At 43.9% G+C, this 18,171-nt stretch overlaps 1 protein-coding gene across 1 annotated transcript; it reads left to right on the plus strand.

Moving 5' to 3' along the window:
- Positions 1-1,675: 1,675 nt before the first annotated feature.
- On the plus strand, positions 1,676-15,049 carry stk17al (serine/threonine kinase 17a like). Its single transcript, XM_083677211.1, has 7 exons — positions 1,676-2,226; positions 6,799-7,011; positions 11,483-11,627; positions 12,268-12,394; positions 12,504-12,552; positions 12,899-13,078; positions 13,806-15,049. Exons 1-7 carry the CDS (start codon positions 2,129-2,131, stop codon positions 14,095-14,097), a joined length of 1,104 nt encoding a protein of 367 aa, XP_083533337.1. The 5' UTR covers positions 1,676-2,128; the 3' UTR covers positions 14,098-15,049.
- Positions 15,050-18,171: the final 3,122 nt, after the last annotated feature.

Here is an 18,171-nt window from a genome sequence, read left to right on the forward strand (position 1 = left end):
AAAGTGTTCACGGTCCCCAGGTCACGGTTGAAGTTCTCATATTTATGCGAGCTGAACTGATAATTCACTGGTATGTGTTTTCATGAGGTCTCAAGGGCCGAGTAGAACCCCCTCGCTAACGTGCCTGTCTGAACTCTGCCCCTTCCTTTACTAGGGGTAGCAGTGATGGGGGTCAAGGCTTTGGAAAACACCCCGACTTAGGGTAACAATTCGAGGAGGCATAACAAGGTTATGTAACCTAGTCGCTGGACCCTAATGACTTTGCAGGGCTTCTGGAATGTCCACTCTCAATAGGCCTCTTTTTTCATGAACCTCTGTTTGTGGCAACACAAATTAGCTTTCGTATGGTAATCTTAAACAAATCATATGCCTGTGCTGGATGAAAGGCATGCAGGACATGTGCATCACTGGCAATGTCCGAAGCAGCATGAGTAAGTCTAAATGGCCACATGACCTCCAGAAATAGATGCCTGCTTTTCTATTAGGTTAGGTTCTTCTCTTTCTTCTTGAATTCTTTATGCATTCCTGTCCCTTCCTGCTAAGCTGCTCACATAGCCTTCTCAAAGACTATAAACACAGAGAATGAGGGTTGGCTGGAATATCATGTACGAAAACAAAGCCTCACCCTAGCTTAAGAGAATTATGTTTCCTACCATTATGATGCCATTGATTGATATTCAATGTCAGCAGCACTTGTTCAGTGCCTTTGCATTCTGTTAGAGCAGGGCCTGTAGACTGCTCCTATAAACATGTTTGATAAAGGTAAACATCTCACATGTGGTTTCCTCTCTATGCTATGTGTAAACTGAGGTCATAACCCTATCCTCCACCTCCCCAGTCCCTTATTGTCTGGGATGTCTCCCAGCTGTGTAGGAGAACTTCTGCCCCAGAATGAGCTGTTTGTCTGGGGCAATTCAGGCCTGAGTCCCACCACCAGCCACAGCCGTGACCTCAGCGGGCCCCTGGTGCCTAGGTGACACATTTCCCAGGGAGCCCAGCCCTGTCTGGCGTAACACCAATTACTTAATGAGCAAGCTTGAATTCCTGCCATGCCTGCCTCCTAATTTGTCGTCTTTATTTGTGCCTGTGTGGCCACAGTGGCTGGGACAGAGGCCTGGGATCATGAAATTATGAGATAGTCAACCCTGTCCACTTTTAAACCATATATTTCATGTGCAGTGATATTACAGGGAATAGTTCCTGGTTCACCTGCATGTAAGACTAATTATTTTATTTTTTCATTGAACATTGAACCTCTGATGGAGTGATGTTGTGCATTCTTGCCCAATGACAGGCACGTCAGGTGCTCAGACATGAAGCATGCCACTCCCATACGTGAGATGAAAAAGACATGTGCGGGAAAAAGAACAACTCCTATCACGCCCAATGGGCAGCCTGACTGCCAAGATTGTCCAAGGCGTGGGAGTGAGGCATGCCTCACCTGGCACAACCAACTAGTGGAAAGCATACACATCTGATTGCTCACTTGCCCACAGCAGGTTTCTGCCATCAGACACTGATGTGTTTAGAAGTTCATGGTAATGGCCTGACTGCAGTGTTGAAAGACTGTTGAAAGATCTGTGTGTGTGTGTGTGTGGGGGGGGGGGGGAATCTAAATAAGAACAGTTCAGTGTTGACATGCATAGCAAGTATCCATACCTGTACTTATTAGTGTGGGGTAGCCTATTGAGGCAGTAACAGAAGAGTGCTTGTCAGCAGTGAGAGAAGTAATTACATACCCTCCTCTTTAGCAACACCAAGTCACCATTGGCTTTCAGGACGCTGCGTCAGTGAATTGGGGTTGGCGCTGCGAACGAGTGTATTGTCCGGGATTTGTAGCAGCAGACACAAACCAGCATTACCGCTTCCATTCGAACACAGCAACTGAATATCTCCGTTTCTTCTTATTTGAACCGCTATAGTCCGTCAGCCAACATCCTCCGAGGATCTAGAATTCATCACATCATTTGTTTACATTTGACGATACAATTAGTTGATAATTAGTTTTTCTTCAGCTTCCTTTTTACTTTTATCATGATATTAACTTGAGGATCATAAAGAACAGCGGCTATAACTTCAACTAACGTAGTAGAAGAACATTTTTCTTCAAGCAGACTCAGATTCAACTATGATGAACAAGAACGGGATGGTGACAAAAATTCACACGAGAATAAGGACCGATCCTTTCACCAGCAATTATGAGTTGCTTGGCAGAGAATTGGGAAGGTAAGTTGGCTGGAATTTTTTTAAGAAGTGATAACTTCACTCTGTGCGCAACAGTGCGCTCACATATGAGGGAGGCAGTGCAGTGCAACACGATCGCAACCTTTCGCTACTTTCTACACGAACAATGGAACCTAGGAAGATTTACCGGATTTAAGTAGTCAGGTAAATGGCTTGGCTTGGAAATATGTTGTACTTTCTCTCTGCACGCGCGAACAGGGATCATTGGAATATTTAAACATTCCAGCGGTCCATTACGGATGAGCGCGACGCTGCGCTGGCACTGCCATGGAGACGCGCTATGGGACGCGCTCTCCCAACTGTGCTCGAATTGTCAGAGATTGTCTCTATTGGATTGTGTTTAAGAAATATGAGGGATTTATGGCTTCATGTGTAAGATTTTGTCGTAAAATGTGTCTTGACTAAGATGGGCAGTTTGGAAGTGGGTGATACACTATTTGGTAGATTATTCTCAAGGTGTTCGTCCTGGACAGGTGTTTTGCAATGCATTGGGATCACGCAGACCTGCCCGCGCGAGCATCTTGTTTTGTTCTCTAGGAATTTACTATATATGCCTAATTTAATCAGACGATACGAGTTAATATCCTATACCTATGGCTATGCTCCTCATCCCTTTACGACCACAAAATTCGCCATAGTCTCGAAAACGATGTTTTCTTTATCTGATTCCCCCTCATGTGTAGCACATTCACACTGTGCCCTGTAAGATCTCAGAGGAGATGATGGAACAGCAGCAGCATTAGGAAACACCGCACTGTAGACAAACTTTTCCCCCTTCTCTCCTTTTCATCTATGTTACTGTGTAGGCTACTGCTCACTGGCTTTGTTTTATTAGAAGGGGGATGATGAAAAGCACTTTGCCAGTCCCATGATTATCGTGAAATAGGCTTCTTGTGCCATCACTACATAGTCCACAGTAGCTCCCCTCTTACTGCTCTCCCGTCTCTCTATATATCTGTCATACAAAAGAATCTCAGACAGACACACACACACACACACACACACACACACACACACACACACACACACACACACACACACACACACACACACACATACACACACACACACACACACACACACACACAGAGAGAGACACACACACTATTAACACAGGAAGGTATGTTTGTTATTTTTCTCTGGTTTTCCAAGAGCCTGAACGTGGCTCCAGCACACAGCCTTAGTAGTTTGGGTTTGTTACAGTGGGCTATTTTCCTGCCAATCATGCCTGTTTGGTCCCGGGGGGTCAGGGTGGGAGGTAATGTGCCAATTAACATTAGTCCCGTCCCGTCCCCCCCGCCTTTCAACCCCCTGATGTTTTCCACAGATCAGTGAGTGTGACCTACAATGCATTTGAACCCAGACATGGAAGTGTGCATTCCAAAGGTGTGGAATGTGGGGCTTCAACAGTTGTTAGTTTCCCATTAAAAAGCCAGTAGCCAGGCTACTTCGCAGAGTGTTCAATAAACACTCATAGAAATGCTTTATTTAAAAAATTCTTCTCGACACCCCTGTTTAAATAAGTGATGCACTAATACAACATGTATGTTTGATAATTTACATGTAGCCTACTTAGAGGTGGTTTGTTATTTTCTCTTTCTTTGAGAGTATGCATTGCTAAATAAAGAGTCACTCACATTGCAGGTTGGTTGCAGCAATATTTCCTATTTAGACATCATGGGACATCCTGGGCCACAAGCCAGGAGCTCGGGGCCTCCAGGAGCTGTATGCCTCCTCTCCCTCCCTCCCCCATCCCTCCCCTCTCCTCCTCATCCTCCTCCCATTACATCGCCCTCACAACATCCTGAAATCTGCCTTCATAAATCCCATTAAGTGTAGGAATGTGAGTTGTGCTTGAAGCCAGAAGAGCAGCTTGTCAAGATTAGATGGCCAGTATATACCCCCCTCCACTGTGTGTGAGAGACCTATTTGCTGGTGCTGACTTCCTCAATAACACCTCAAATGGCTACCTCTGACTGCTACCCTTAACCCTCAGACACACACACACACACACACACACACACACACACACACACACACAAATGTAGATCAGTCTGCACTTTTTTCCAAGTTGCAGTTGAAAAGTATTGATTTGGGCAAAGAGAAGGTTGGATACACAAGCACACGTGTGTGTTTGTGTGTGTGTGTGTGTGTGTGTGTGTGTGTGTGTGTGTGTGTGCGTGCGCGTGCGTGTGCGTGTGCGTGTGACAGGAAAAGTAACTCCGCTTTGAGTGTGAGAGGCAGCTGATGGCGGTCAGCTGTCAATGCTCTTTAGAAATACTGAAAACAAGCTCACAGGAAAGACAATGTCTCAATTAGATTAACGTCATCGCCAGTACCACCACAAGTTTCTGATGAATTATCTGTTCACATCTTCATACTGAGTGAAAACTTCCTTTTATGGTCCTTTGTTGCTTTGACGATGTACAAACCACTTGCAGACATGTCTGTCAGCAATGGATAAATGCCAAATTAGGTGATTGCGTTGTCTGCACAATTAAAACATTTTGTTACTGGAGATTCACACAGGATGTCAAAAAGCCATCAGACGGCTGACTGGGTTTTAGTCTTAGTGTCGCTACCAGAACCAGTTTCCTGTTTGAAGACAAGGCTGAAAATGTAATCTCACATGAGCCTGACATTTGAGACAGAGTATGTTAAGTTTTATGAGCATGTGTCCACCTCTTTTACCCTTGTTCTCTTGTCTGATGCATTGTCACTCTTCACAAGTCACAAGTCTGGGTGTGAACACAGCAGGGTAATGTTGACCGCGTTTAGCAACCTTTGACCTGTCGTCACCACCTTAAAAGCCCTCCTGTTGCTCATCAGCATTGCCTGGGGGCCGTTTCTATTCAGTCCATCTGTAGTTCCCAGCACAGGGCTAGCTGGTCTGAACTTGGCAAATGGCTAATTAAAGAAGAAAGGCTTTGACTTTGACTGGTTTTGCCTTTTCAATTCGTACAATGTGCCATAACAATCGGCATGTAAGACTGGGAGCTAGTGAGGGCTAAGAAAGGGGAAGGATCGACCCATGGGGAATGGATCCATGCCAGCCAACAGATCCAGGAGAAGTAGTAGGCTTTGGTTCACAAAGCAGTGAGTCCAGAGTAAAGCTGTGTGGGAAAATGACTGGCACCAAGCTGATCGGACCTCTCTGTAAAAGCCACTGTATTCAGCTTCTCCCCTGTACTGATCCTGCTTTTGATAGCAGAACCATAGGGGTGCCATTGTGTGTCTACCTGCGCAGTTTCCCTGAATGCCCTCTTCTGGCTCCATCTGGCTGAGTTGTGGTGGCCTCCAAAGCAGTATCAGTGTCAAATGTCAAATAAATAACATGGTAGGGATGGTTGTCAGTTGAATGTAGAGGGGAGGTTGAAATGTACTAATGGGGCCACCAAATTGTTTTGTCAGTGAGGTTACGGTCGTCATTCAAGTTTGTGAAGGGGTTGGGAGGGCTCTGCAGTGGCTGTAGAAATAATGACCCCCCAGTCCGGCCCTGGTGAAGTGGGTGGTCCTGATCTATGGGGCTGCGCTGTTTGCTGGTCAGCCTGTGCAGGCCTTTGTTTGGCTGTCTGAAGGGATGCAGGGTCCTGCCAAAGGTCTGGGTGGAGGCGTTTGGGAATTCCATTTGTCCCCACTGCTGTCAGCTGTAAGAATGGGCAGCGGACAGAGGCCCCTTTATCGCCCTGGGAGGGACGGGTAGTGTTTGTGGAAGGCTGGACACAGAGGGGCGATTCTACACATCGGATTTCCTGCCCACACCCGCGCCTGACCCTCAACACCTCCGATGAATCCATCAACACATGCAGCAAATGGAATGCTGTTGAATTCTCCGATGGTATTCTAGAATGGTGGTTATTCCTTCATTCCTCTGGCTTAAGTTGTTGTGTGTTGGGGTTCTTGCAGACAGAGAACAAGCCCAGCTGTTGCACAGAGGGTCAGATTGACCTGAATCGCTCTATTAGTCTTATCACCCCCCCCCCTGCCCATGCAGCCACTCAGGCCCAACTGTCAGTCTTATCTCCTGGGTTTCAGGCCCTCTACAGTGGAGGCGGAAGAGGAAGAGGAGGAGGAGGAGGAGAGAGAGAGGATAGAGACGTATCTCCCTTTACTGTTGAGTGACATAAGAGTACATGTGTTTATCAGTCCAGTTGAGCCTAACAATAGTAGATGTCTCAATCTCCCATTCTCTGTAGTAGTACCGTCCCACCTCTTCATTCCTCGCCTACAGCCTTATGTTGTGGCCTTTTTGTGGTCCCACCAACTGTAATATATGTTTCACTATACTGTACATGGGCCCCTTTTGCTCTTGTGGTTTTAATGTACCTACCTCTGTTAAAGGTTAACTCTCAGTGCAGTAATGCAATATTTCCCTGGGATTGGTTGTCCTGCTCATAATATTCCTCATGATATTCCCCAGTGTCCCACGTATAAGATATGATGGAAGCTAACTGTCTCTAATCCGACACATGTTCTTAAAAGCTAACTTTGAATGAAACAAGTTTCATTGCGGTTCAGATTATTAAGTGCACCTATCTTCTCTTCTGTTCCCAGGGGAAAGTTTGCTGTGGTGAAGAAGTGCATTGAGAAGGCGACAGGGAAGGAGCACGCTGCCAAGTTCCTGCGTAAGCGTCGGAAGGGTGAGGACTGCCGCAAGGACATCATCAATGAGATCGCTGTCCTGGAGTCGGCTAAGGCGAACCCCTATGTGGTGGCGCTGCACGAGGTCTACGAGACCAACTCTGAGATCATCCTCGTCCTCGAGTGGTGAGTCAACTCACTTGCAAGAAAACACGCACAGGCTATTTAAAAGTCATTGAAGGGAGTAAATATGGAACACATGATGCATGGACATTATCATTAGTGTGTGTGTGTGTGTGTGTGTGTGTGTGTGTGCGTGTGCGTGTGCGTGTGCGTGCGTCTCACATTTGTCTGTGAGAGTGTATTTAGATTTGCATATGCAGCCAATCTTGGTTCATGTCATCACTGATGCGAGAAAATGCTGGTGATGGTTATCTAGAAAACCTTTTAAACTTTCCTTGCATGTTGATGCTCCACCACAATATACCGCTGCCAGGAAAAACGGGATGAAATGATAAGGTTCTTAATGAGGGGGGAAACGAGAAACCATTAAGTGCCATTTACTGAAAACTTTCCATCTCTGCAGCAGGTTTTTCCTCTGCGTAATTTCAAGGCTTTTGATTGACGTGATCGTCTGTTTCAAAACCCCCGTACATAGAGGATTCTGCCTATAAAGCATAGGATTTGTAAACCGCATGTGATGAGACATCCTTGCATAGACAGGATGCTGACTGACAGGAACGTCAGAGCTTTGTTTTTCTTGAGAAATGGTAGATTACATCTTGAGTATAACCCTCACACAGACTTCCTGTGTGTTGCACACTTTTTTGCTGAGGATGCAGCTGCATGTCACTCAAGAGTTTCTCACCTCAAATACAGCTGAGAATACACACACGGATGTGCGTGCCTGCATGAAATGTATAACCTTATAAGGATATGTTCTGTCCTGTGGCTGGTTGTTGTTCTCGTTTTAACCACAAACACCTCTGATTCTTGTTACCTAGACTGAATGCTATGTAGTCTTTACTATGCTATGTAGTAAAGACTACATAGCATACATACAAGGACTTCTGTCGATGAACTCCATGACCCCAGAGCCACTGTTAGAACACAACAAGCATGAGGTTGTAAAGATCTAGAAGAACAGCTTTAAGATTCTTGGTCACATGGCAGTTGGCCTCAGCATAATGGCTGGTCCATCAGGCATCCAGTCGTATTCCCAAACACAGGTGCACCAGTCAACAACTGAGATACATCCACTCAGTGAACCATAGAGGGCAGGGCGGTGGAGGGGCTCTGTCTTGTGCCAAGTGACCCACATCTAGCATCTGTGTCCTCCATAGCTGCTCTGGTAATGAATGGCCTCATTAAGAGCAAGAGAGAATAATGAGCATCCTAATTACCCCCCCTCACCCCCCCCCCCCCCCCCCCCCCCGTTACAGATAGACAGCAACATAAGGCAGTTAATCCAAAACCGTGTCCTCTTCTAACCCTGGTCATAAACCGCCCACGCACCCCCCTCTTCTCCACCCAATTCCCATCCCAGACATGGAATGCTCCTGCAGAACAAAGGGGTCTCTATGGGGGGGGGGGGGGGGGTTGCTGTGTTTGACCTCTGACTGAAGTGTGAAAGAGGAAGCAGCCACCAGTCCACCCCAGCATGCCTGCAGTGAAAACATCTCAGGGGGGCAGCTGACACAGGTCCATAGCCTTTTACTGGCTGCCAGATGAATCTGCACTGGGCCAATGTGCATATTTAACACAAAACATTTCCAGATACAGTCTAGCAGCTCGCTTCACTCATTTGCACAGTTTTACACATTTGTCAGTGCCTTAGCCCTTTCTGTGTATTGCGCAGACAATGTCCGGGAGGGAATGTTCTACATCTTCTTGCTTATCTCTCAGAAATAGTGCAGATCACAGTCCAGTTTATTCATTGTGTTCCTAACTAGGTAAGCTGCAGCAGTTATGAATGTGAGCCCTTTGGCTGTTAAAGAGCTGTATCTCAGAGCTCTCCGACCTCAGCATGGGCTTGATTTGTAGCAATCCAGAGAGAATAATTTTCCATTTCCTGTGGGTTTACATGTAAGCCGTTAGTAAGGCTTCCAAAAGTAGCACACAAATGCACTAGCAAACACACATACATTCACACAAACACACATTGGCACACACATATCTGCACATAGCCACAACCGCATCCTTTTGAATGTATGAGAAATAGAAGCGAGAAGCAGAATTCTCATCTCTGAAAGTTTAAACCCAATCTGAGCAAGCACCACAAACACCAGACATAATGACTAGTCTAAATGAAAGCCACTTTTATGAGAAATGAACCTGCATCATCTGTACATCTCTAAGCTTTCAGACTATTTGATCATAAGTGCTTCTCCACATTTTGACCACAGTCCACATGTCCTGGCTGTATTGGTCTGAATAGTGCATGGAACACATTTCTGTATCTCCAACAGTAGATCTGTGTGTTCTTGACTTTCTACTTGTCTAGTCTAGTTTATTTTATTTTTGGAGAACTGATCTGTTCTTTAGCTCTCTGTAATTTTAAAGATGGAGAAGTATTTTTCAGCCATCTCTCCTACCTAAGTCTGCTTTCATCCACTCAACTGAAGCATTATCTAATCTTTTTACGTCAGTATTTTGACACGTCTTATGTAATCCATTTAACCCTCACCTCCAATCCATGTCATCCATTTGTTTTTCCTCTCTTTTTTTATTGGCCCTTTGAAAATCAGTAGTCCTGGGATTGTTACTTTGCTTGAAACAACTCTACTATCCAACTGGCAGGAGCTGACCTACATTTAAAAGTCCAATAAGTGTTCAATTTCTTAATGTCAAGCATTCATGTATTTCCTCTTAAAGGAACATTCTAGGAACTTGTAAAAGTGTTTTGAGTATGTGGATTGGCTGAAATGTTGTATGCCACTTTTCAAAAGGGATTTTTTTTTTTTTTTTTTCCAAAACACACACACACACACACACACACACACACACACACACATATATATATTCCATTTCATACATCAGCTCATATAGTGTGTGCAAATTCACTGAGACAGTGAAAAAAGATACAAAACATAAAAAGGAAGTATCAACTCTCTTCAAGTGCTTGGCCAGAATGTCTTCATCGGTGTGTTTAATTTAAACAGGATGGGTCTCATTTGCAAAAAAAACATTGCTTAATTTCCTGTTGTATGACAGTTTAATAAATAAATTACTGTATAACAGCATCTTCATTTCCAAAACCTGTTTTTCCTTGATCTTAGAACTCATTTGGGGTGTTTGGTTGGATTTTGTGGGTTTGCATCAAGTGGGGTGGGGGATTGGTCAGAAGAATCCGCCAGCATGAAGTATTTGTCACCCTAAGTGAAGGACATTATATGGCCCAGTGACAGATATCCTGAGGAATCCAGAAAAAACACAAGCCCTATTTTCACAGCTGAGGACAGCAAAGAGGGCAAGGCTAACGGGGATTGAGTGGCGTAGTGATGTAACAGGCATGCCCAGGGCCTCCTCACACATTTCCTCTGAAGATAAAAAGCATGTGTGCAGTTTAAATCCCCACACATAGTTCAGTTTTTTGGCCAACTATTTGCTCCAGGCATTTGATCTGTTGGAGGGGTTAGGGTTAGGGTTAGGGTTATCTAACACAAATCCGCGATGTCCCCTTATTGCTTCCCATTGTTACACAAGCATAACAACATTGACGAGCCAAGAATTTGCCCATTTCCCTTCCACGAAATCCTTCACAATTAATTTCATAATTAGCCCTCCTATTTAAAAAGTGAATCCTTCCAATTGGATTATGTTTCGTAATCCCAAGCGGTTAGAGTACAGAAGGTTCCCAGGTTTGAGTGAATCCCATCTTTTGGAGAGCAACTCCATGTATGGGGATTAGCCATGTCATTTAGTGTTCTACACTCTACTGTAAACCTACAGAAGCACTTCAATATGGTGACAGTGATGTTCCTTATATGTCTTAAGTAGGTAACTCTATATTCCAGGGCAAGAGTATGTTGTTTGATTGATAGATTTGACTCAGCCACGTTATTTTTCCCTCATTTAATTTGGAGTTATCTGATCTGGAATGTGTCTGCCTGTGACAGGCCTTATCTGGGGCTGGCACATCCTGATATGGGTCCTCATATCTCCAGTCATAAACATGAGGTCGGGCAGGCACAGGGAGAGGCGCGGGCACCTAATATTTCTACTGATTTATGGGTGGAACTGTTAGAGCGCCACAGGAGTCACATGCATAATGCGTGGATTTGGACGGACCCTGTTCCCAAGCACAAAGTACAATTATGAGCTGACGGCTGTTACATCATTTTCTAAGAAAAACGGGAACTAGGGGTTGACTTCACTGTGAATGTGTTACCTTGAAGGGGTGGGATTGCTATTGTTGTCTTATCTGTGTTTGGGTTGTGTCTCAAATGCAGGTGTTATATACAGTAGATGGGTGTACTACAGTTCACACTATTCATGTACAATTTATTTGAATAAGCTAAAATGCATAATCAGAAATCAAAGCAACCCAAGGAAAACCGTACCTTAGATGTAATGAACATGTACAATACTGTACAATTTTTCTCTCATCTTGTCACGTTTGAGCACTGTTTTGAGTTCTCTCCCTCTGTTTTTTCAGTGCTGCCGGTGGAGAGATCTTCAACCAGTGTGTTGCTGATAACGATGAGGCCTTCACAGAGAAGGATGTCATCAGGCTGGCTCGGCAGATCCTCACCGGCGTGGCATGTCTGCACCGCAACAATGTAGTCCATTTAGACCTGAAGGTCAGTAGAACTTACTGTAGGGCACCCCATGGGGTTGATATGGCAGACCAATAACTCTCCCTGTAGATGGGACATTTCTGGCTAATAAAGAAGCCCACTGGAGTTACTATGTTTGTCCTGAAGTGACAAGTGTTTTTGTTTTAAAGGCTTATGGTTTTCAGCCTGGTGGGAGCCCCCACTTTTACATAATGAACCCTGTCAGTGTCTGCTTTCCCACCGTAGAACTGGGATTTCACTAAAAGGTCTTATGTAACACAAAGGCACAGAACAAAAGCTGTACGTCTTCTAGGTTAGCTTGTCTGCCCAGCGATATTAAAAACATCTGTTTTTATTGGTGATAATGATGAAGAAAACACTGATTGTGGAGGCTCTTGGCAGGCGTGTTCTGGCCTAATATGAAGAAACCCTTATGAGCAGGTTTTGGGGGAGAGCCGAAGTCCCCAGACTAGGTTTTATTTGCTCCCCCTCTCTCTCCTTCTGCTTTGAGGCTGTTGAGTCAATGGGTTTGAGTTGATGAATTCAGACCTTCAGTTAAGACCTCAAGTCTCAATGAATACTCAGCAACCCACTATGGTTCATCTTCTCTTGGTTAAGTGGTGTGTTTGAGTTGGTCTCATCTCTCTGTGTGTCTTCCCTCCAGCCCCAGAACGTCCTGCTGACCTGTGCTAGTCCCCTGGGGGATATCCGCATTGTGGACTTTGGCCTGTCCAGACGCATGGACAGTGTCACAGAGGTCCGAGAGATCCTGGGGACCCCGGAGTATGTGGGTGAGTCCTGTCTCCAGCCATCTGGCAATAAGCAAGATAACATCTATCTCAACCTCAGTACTGTAATTAGGTAATCATGGCTAATTGTGGTTGTCTGTTACTATTCCAGCTCCAGAGATCCTGAACTATGAACCCATCAGCACTGCTACAGACATGTGGTGAGCATGAGCTAATGGGACAATGTCCGCCTTTTAGTGTGCTGTGCAGACATAATTTAGTTTTTTATGACTTCTGTGAAATGAAGATGGATTTAGGTCATTGACATCACCTCCTTAATGACGTGCTGAAAAGCTCATAGTTGTGTGTTAAATCTATTGGACAAATTGCTCCAATTTGTTTCACTTCCATACTCAGTGTGTTGCTTATGATTTATACTGTACACATTAACTTAATTGAAACACCTTAAACACCTTCGTCTTTATGATTAAAACATGCTCCACAATAGTAATCTTCAGATCTTCTCTTGGAGTGTTAAGACCTGTCATTCCTCCTCCTCCCCCTCAGGAGCATCGGGGTTCTGACCTACGTCATGTTGACAGGAGAGTCACCCTTCATAGGAGATAACAAGCAGGAGACCTTCCTCAACATCTCCCAGGTCAACGTGGACTACTCCCAAGATGTCTTTGAGGGGGTGTCCTCCCTCGCCATCGACTTCATCAAGTCACTGCTATTCAAAAACCCCAGGTGAGCCTTAGTTCCTTATTTGTCTTCTGGCATATGAGTTCAGAGCTGATTCACACATTTAGGATGTGATTCACACTGCCTTGCCAGCACCTCCTCTTTAAATATTACCAAATGTATGGTCAATGGCATCATTTGTATTGCGATGCAGAAACTTGTAAAATTCCGTTCACATATCACATCCATAATAGTACAATCATTGGCATTTCCATCAACTTTCCATCAAAAACAAAATGTATGTATTCAAAATGAATAGTGACTACCCTTATGAACTCTCCTCTGCCTGATGTGTTTAGCCCAACATGTAACACATCAATCCTCTTGGCCATTGTACGTCATACCTGTAACTATCTGATAAAGTGATCCAGCACAGAAGGCCTTGATTTGTCAGTTTAATGTTGCAATGAAAGGCAGCAGTAGTCTCTCACTGTGATCCAGGACCATAATCTCCAGTCTATATAGTTTAATTGCTGAAGATTATCGGCTGTGTAAAAAAAGTGGAACAATTCCTGTGTGTGTGAGTAATCCAAAGAAGGGACATCTTGGAAGAAAAGCACTTTTGAGGTTTTCCAAACAGTATGTTGAAAAGAAAGAGTGTCAGTGTCTGTGAAGGGAGGGGGGAAGAGAACAGAGAGGAGTAGGATAGAGGCTGGTTACCCTTTGCTGTCCTTTATTTTATCCAGACCTTTTCCAATACACTCATCCACTGTGTGTGTTTGTGTGTCCGCAGGAAGCGAGCCACTGCAGAAGAATGCCTTAGCCACCCCTGGCTGAATGGGCCCTCCCACATGCACCCCCACCCCCACCTCCTTGCCAGCCCTGTGTCCTCATTGGACGAGCCTGAGATGAGCCAGTCAGAGTCTGAGCCTGAGAGCCCAGCGCCCTCCCATGAGTTGGACATCATAGGCTCGTACCTCACCTGCCCAGGCCAGGGCGAGCTGAAGTCTGGCCGGGACACCTTCTCCTTCGACGAGCCTCCCTTCCCCACACGACCTGAGATCCAGCAGGAGCTCATCTGCTGAGGGCTCCTCAAGGAGCTGTGGGAACTGTGTGGAGTGACTGACTGAATGAACTCATGTCAAAAGAATGGACACTGAGAGCCAGTTGTGGCCTGTTCCAATGTAAGGCCCTTGCTATAGCTCTGTGTGACTGTATGCATATTGCTGCTGCTGCTGCTGCTGTGAAAGGTGTGTGATGTCTGCATTGCTGAGTGCGTGTAAATGTATACCAGCGCGTGTATGATGCATGATGCCCTGTGCTGGTGGTGTGCTGACATTGTGCTGATCCAGTATGTGTCTGAAGAGGCCCACTGGTGCATTTTACTGCATGGGTAGCGAGAGTACTTTATGAGTGGGATTGAATGTACGGGGTGGACCAGGTCTTGTGCTCTGCAATGAAGACTGAGCACTGGTACTGTGCATCCACACTGAGAGCAGAGACTCAAGGGACACCAGAAACCTCCCTCTCTCCCCAGAACCACTGGACATCTGCACACACTCTGTGAAGGTTCTCCTGGTCCATCACAGTGTGGGGTTGGTTCCAACCTGCCCCACAACTTCGCCCCCGGGTTCTAAGTCCACTTCCAAAGGAACTTTTGAACCAAGACTGCTTCTCTTGTGAATGGTTGTTTGCCCCAAGAGGAAATGATGTTAGCCCATATGGACTTTGGAGGAACCACTGTGCTTTTGTGGCGGTCTGTCTCTCCTTACCTTTCATGATGACTGTTATGGTGTCTATGATGAAGGAGGCCAAGGGGTTCGACAGACGTCCTTATCTGGGAAGCTGTGTCTTTGTAGCAAAGGAATGCTGACTTTGTTATTGGTGTGGCCTAACAGATACCTGTCAGGAATGTCAAATACAGTAGTCCTGTCTGGTTTATGTATTTTTGTATATTTATGTGACCACTTCAGCCCCCCCATCCCCAAGCATACAACGCCACCTCAATGGCAAGCATTTTCATTGATCATTGACTTTTATTTGTTTAAGGACAATCTTTATGTCTAAGCACTTTTTTTTTTTTTCATTGATCTTCACAAATGGTCACCAAATAAAATGTCTCAACAAGTACAGTTCAGTTGAATGATTTTAGACACAAATGTATATAGTCACTGTCCAATATCTATTGTTATTGTTGCATCACGCTTTCCCACCAAGTACACCTGTGATGATATTTCTGTTGTTTATACTTTTTAAGAATATTTTGCTATTGTTGCACAATTGTCATATATTCATGTTTAAGATATGATCGCCCATTTGCTAATTTTGAATTCGTCAATAGAGAAGTAGTCCTAGTCCTTGAGAACAGATCATCTTTGGAAGGTGGATGCCTAGGTTTCGATGACATCACAGTGATTCAGACTGTGATGTTTATGACAGTGTAATGATTGTGTGGCCAATTGAAAGGCTCAGAGCCTATGGTTTTGGGAAGGCTTTGCAGAAGACGTGATATTTTCATGAGAGACTAGGGGGACAAATTCCTTTCGAAGAGATTTACTATTAAACAGGGTTGGGGTGTGTTGAATTTCAATTGTGCCAATTCACAGTAAAAAATTGAAATTGAAATTACAATTCAATGATTGCAAATAGGGCATTTATTTTAAATGTTTCTCAATTAACTGAAAAAGAGAGGCTTTTTACATCAAAAGTTTTTCCATTTTTGAATTTTAGATTCAAATCAACTGCTTAATCGGCTGAAGTGAAATCAAATTTACCCAAACCTTGCTATTAAAGAGAAATTACTCTTGATAACTTCTCAAAATGTACTGAAGTGCAAGTGTATATTGTTTGTCAGTGTAATAATAATCTGTATAAAGTATTGTTTTCTATTGTCAAAAGTTTTAAGATCCATAATGTATGATTGTTTAAAAATAATTGTATTTTTCTTTTTTACCATGACTTTGTACTTATGACTTAAATTCCTGGTTTCTGCTCATGAATTTCAGGCTGGTTTGCACTTATGTCCATTTGAACGTTACATTAAAATGAATACATGTTGATGGCATGCCTTGCAAAATGTATCAAAGAAGAATAAATATACATTTTGTATTAAATTGTTCACCCTGATTAATTGACATAACCTGACATAACAATCTCTTACCATTGGAACAATAAGTATAAATATGTTCCCCTAGTGTCAATACACAAAGCACATCTTTCTCTGCCACAAACCACAGCTGCCTACTTAGGCTATAGGCCTAGTTCCTTATACAAAGGTAAATTAGAGGTATCGTAACCCTCTATAACTTCCTTCTATTTTCAATGTGCTGAAGATTACCGTCTCTTCATCCATAATCTCATTCCACAATGTTCCCCATAGTATAGTTTCTGTCCTAAATGGTCTTATGGTCGTTTCCAAGTTTTAGCTTTTCCTTACAGTGTACTGTAGGTCTGTTCAGGGAAAATAAACTGCAGTTTGAAATGTAACAAGAAGAAAACAAATGGCACTGACCAGCTCTCCAGAAATATCCAACCGCTCTTCACAGGAAATTCCAGTGTCCCATGAAAAGGAGCACACTCCGATGCTTTCCTCCATAGTACGCAACCACACACACACACACACACACACACACACACACACACACACACACACACACACACACACACACACACACACACACACACACACACTCTCCCTTGTTTACTTGAGGCATGTGGAACAATGGCCTTGCCTGCCAATGCTCTGAATTCTTGCTTTAATGTGTTCTTTTTCTGCACTTGGCCCAGTCCAGCTCCTCTCAGGCCACTAACGAGAGGGGGCTCCCTGCAGGGCCCTGCTCCGGAGGCCCCGGCCGGAGTGACCGTTTCCCTCAGGAATATCCTGCTGCTCTTAGGTGTGGAATGCCAGAAAATTTCTAAACTTTCCGTCATTCTCTCTTTCCATTCTCTCTCCCTCTATTCGCCTCATACTTGTTAATAGGTGGGTTTATCAGGGGGGTGGCTCTGTTTTTACACCGTTGCTATGTTTTCACCCCTACCAACCCTACACACACACACACACACACACACACACACACACACACACACACACACACACACACACACACACACACACACATAATCAAACCATGAAAGAGTACTTGTTGCGGACCATTGGTTCATCGATCATTAGTTATTTCTCAGAAACAAGAGTTCAGGATTATTTGATCTGACTCTGATGTTAAAGACAGCAATTATGAAAGGATTTACAACAGATCCGAGGACAGTTTCTGTTATCTCTAAAGGCCTTTAGGTGGGACTTTAACTGTAGCTCCAAACAGCTGGCCCATCTAGCCCTCAGATCATTACAAATGAAAAGAGTATACCACAGCTTATCTACACACAAAGATAACCGGTTCTCTAAAGTAGAAGCAGATGGGAAGATTCTCATAGTGGGTTTTTTCGGTAACACTTTACATTAAGGTCACATTTGTAAAGAGTTTATAAATGCTTTAAAAACTAACCCTGATCATTCAAAATGATTTGCAATGTAAATACAATACAATTTCCCAACTGTGCAACCACTATGCAACAATTTCAAATAATATTCGATTATTTCACATCAGGGTTAGTTTTCGAAGCATTTATAAGTGCATTTATAAAGCATTAATAACTACCTCCTGATCACAAGCTCCCTATTTGGCAAGCACCAAGTGAATATAATAAACAATAAACACAAATTCTGTAGTTTATCAGACGTGAATCTCTTGCTATGTGTACTAAAGCTATCAAACAGCATGATATGGTGTGTTGCATACAATTATATATTGCATGAATCTAATCTCTTTACCTTCTTTATGTGTGTATTGGGCAGAAACAGAAAGGAAATTATGAGTAATTTTAGTGTGCATTTTATAGAATATTGCAATGTAGAAAATGTTTGAATGTGCATGATAGAATAACTAGCGTGCCTAAGACTATGAATAGTTTCTGTTGAAAGCATGTAATCCCAAGGTAATCATGCATCCTTAAACAAAGAAGAGGCTGTCACCACCTTGACACTCCCGGCTTGATCCCTTGAGGTCAATAAAGATCTGGAACAGGTAATCAGCATGTGGGAAACTCGAAACCATCATCGTTACATAACCATAGGTACTTACATAACCATAGGTAAATTACTT

Source organism: Argentina silus (assembly GCF_951799395.1).
Source record: "Argentina silus genome assembly, chromosome: 9".
NCBI classification, from domain to species: Eukaryota; Metazoa; Chordata; class Actinopteri; order Argentiniformes; family Argentinidae; genus Argentina; species Argentina silus.

Excerpts from the sequence above, each read along its gene's own strand:
- stk17al (XM_083677211.1), top strand. The coding sequence starts at position 2,129 with ATGATGAACAAGAACGGGATGGTGACAAAAATTCACACGAGAATAAGG. Across the intron at positions 12,553-12,898 it reads AGCACTGCTACAGACATGTG|GAGCATCGGGGTTCTGACCT; the intron begins GTGAGCATGAGC and ends CCTCCCCCTCAG. Across the intron at positions 13,079-13,805 it reads CTGCTATTCAAAAACCCCAG|GAAGCGAGCCACTGCAGAAG; the intron begins GTGAGCCTTAGT and ends GTGTGTCCGCAG.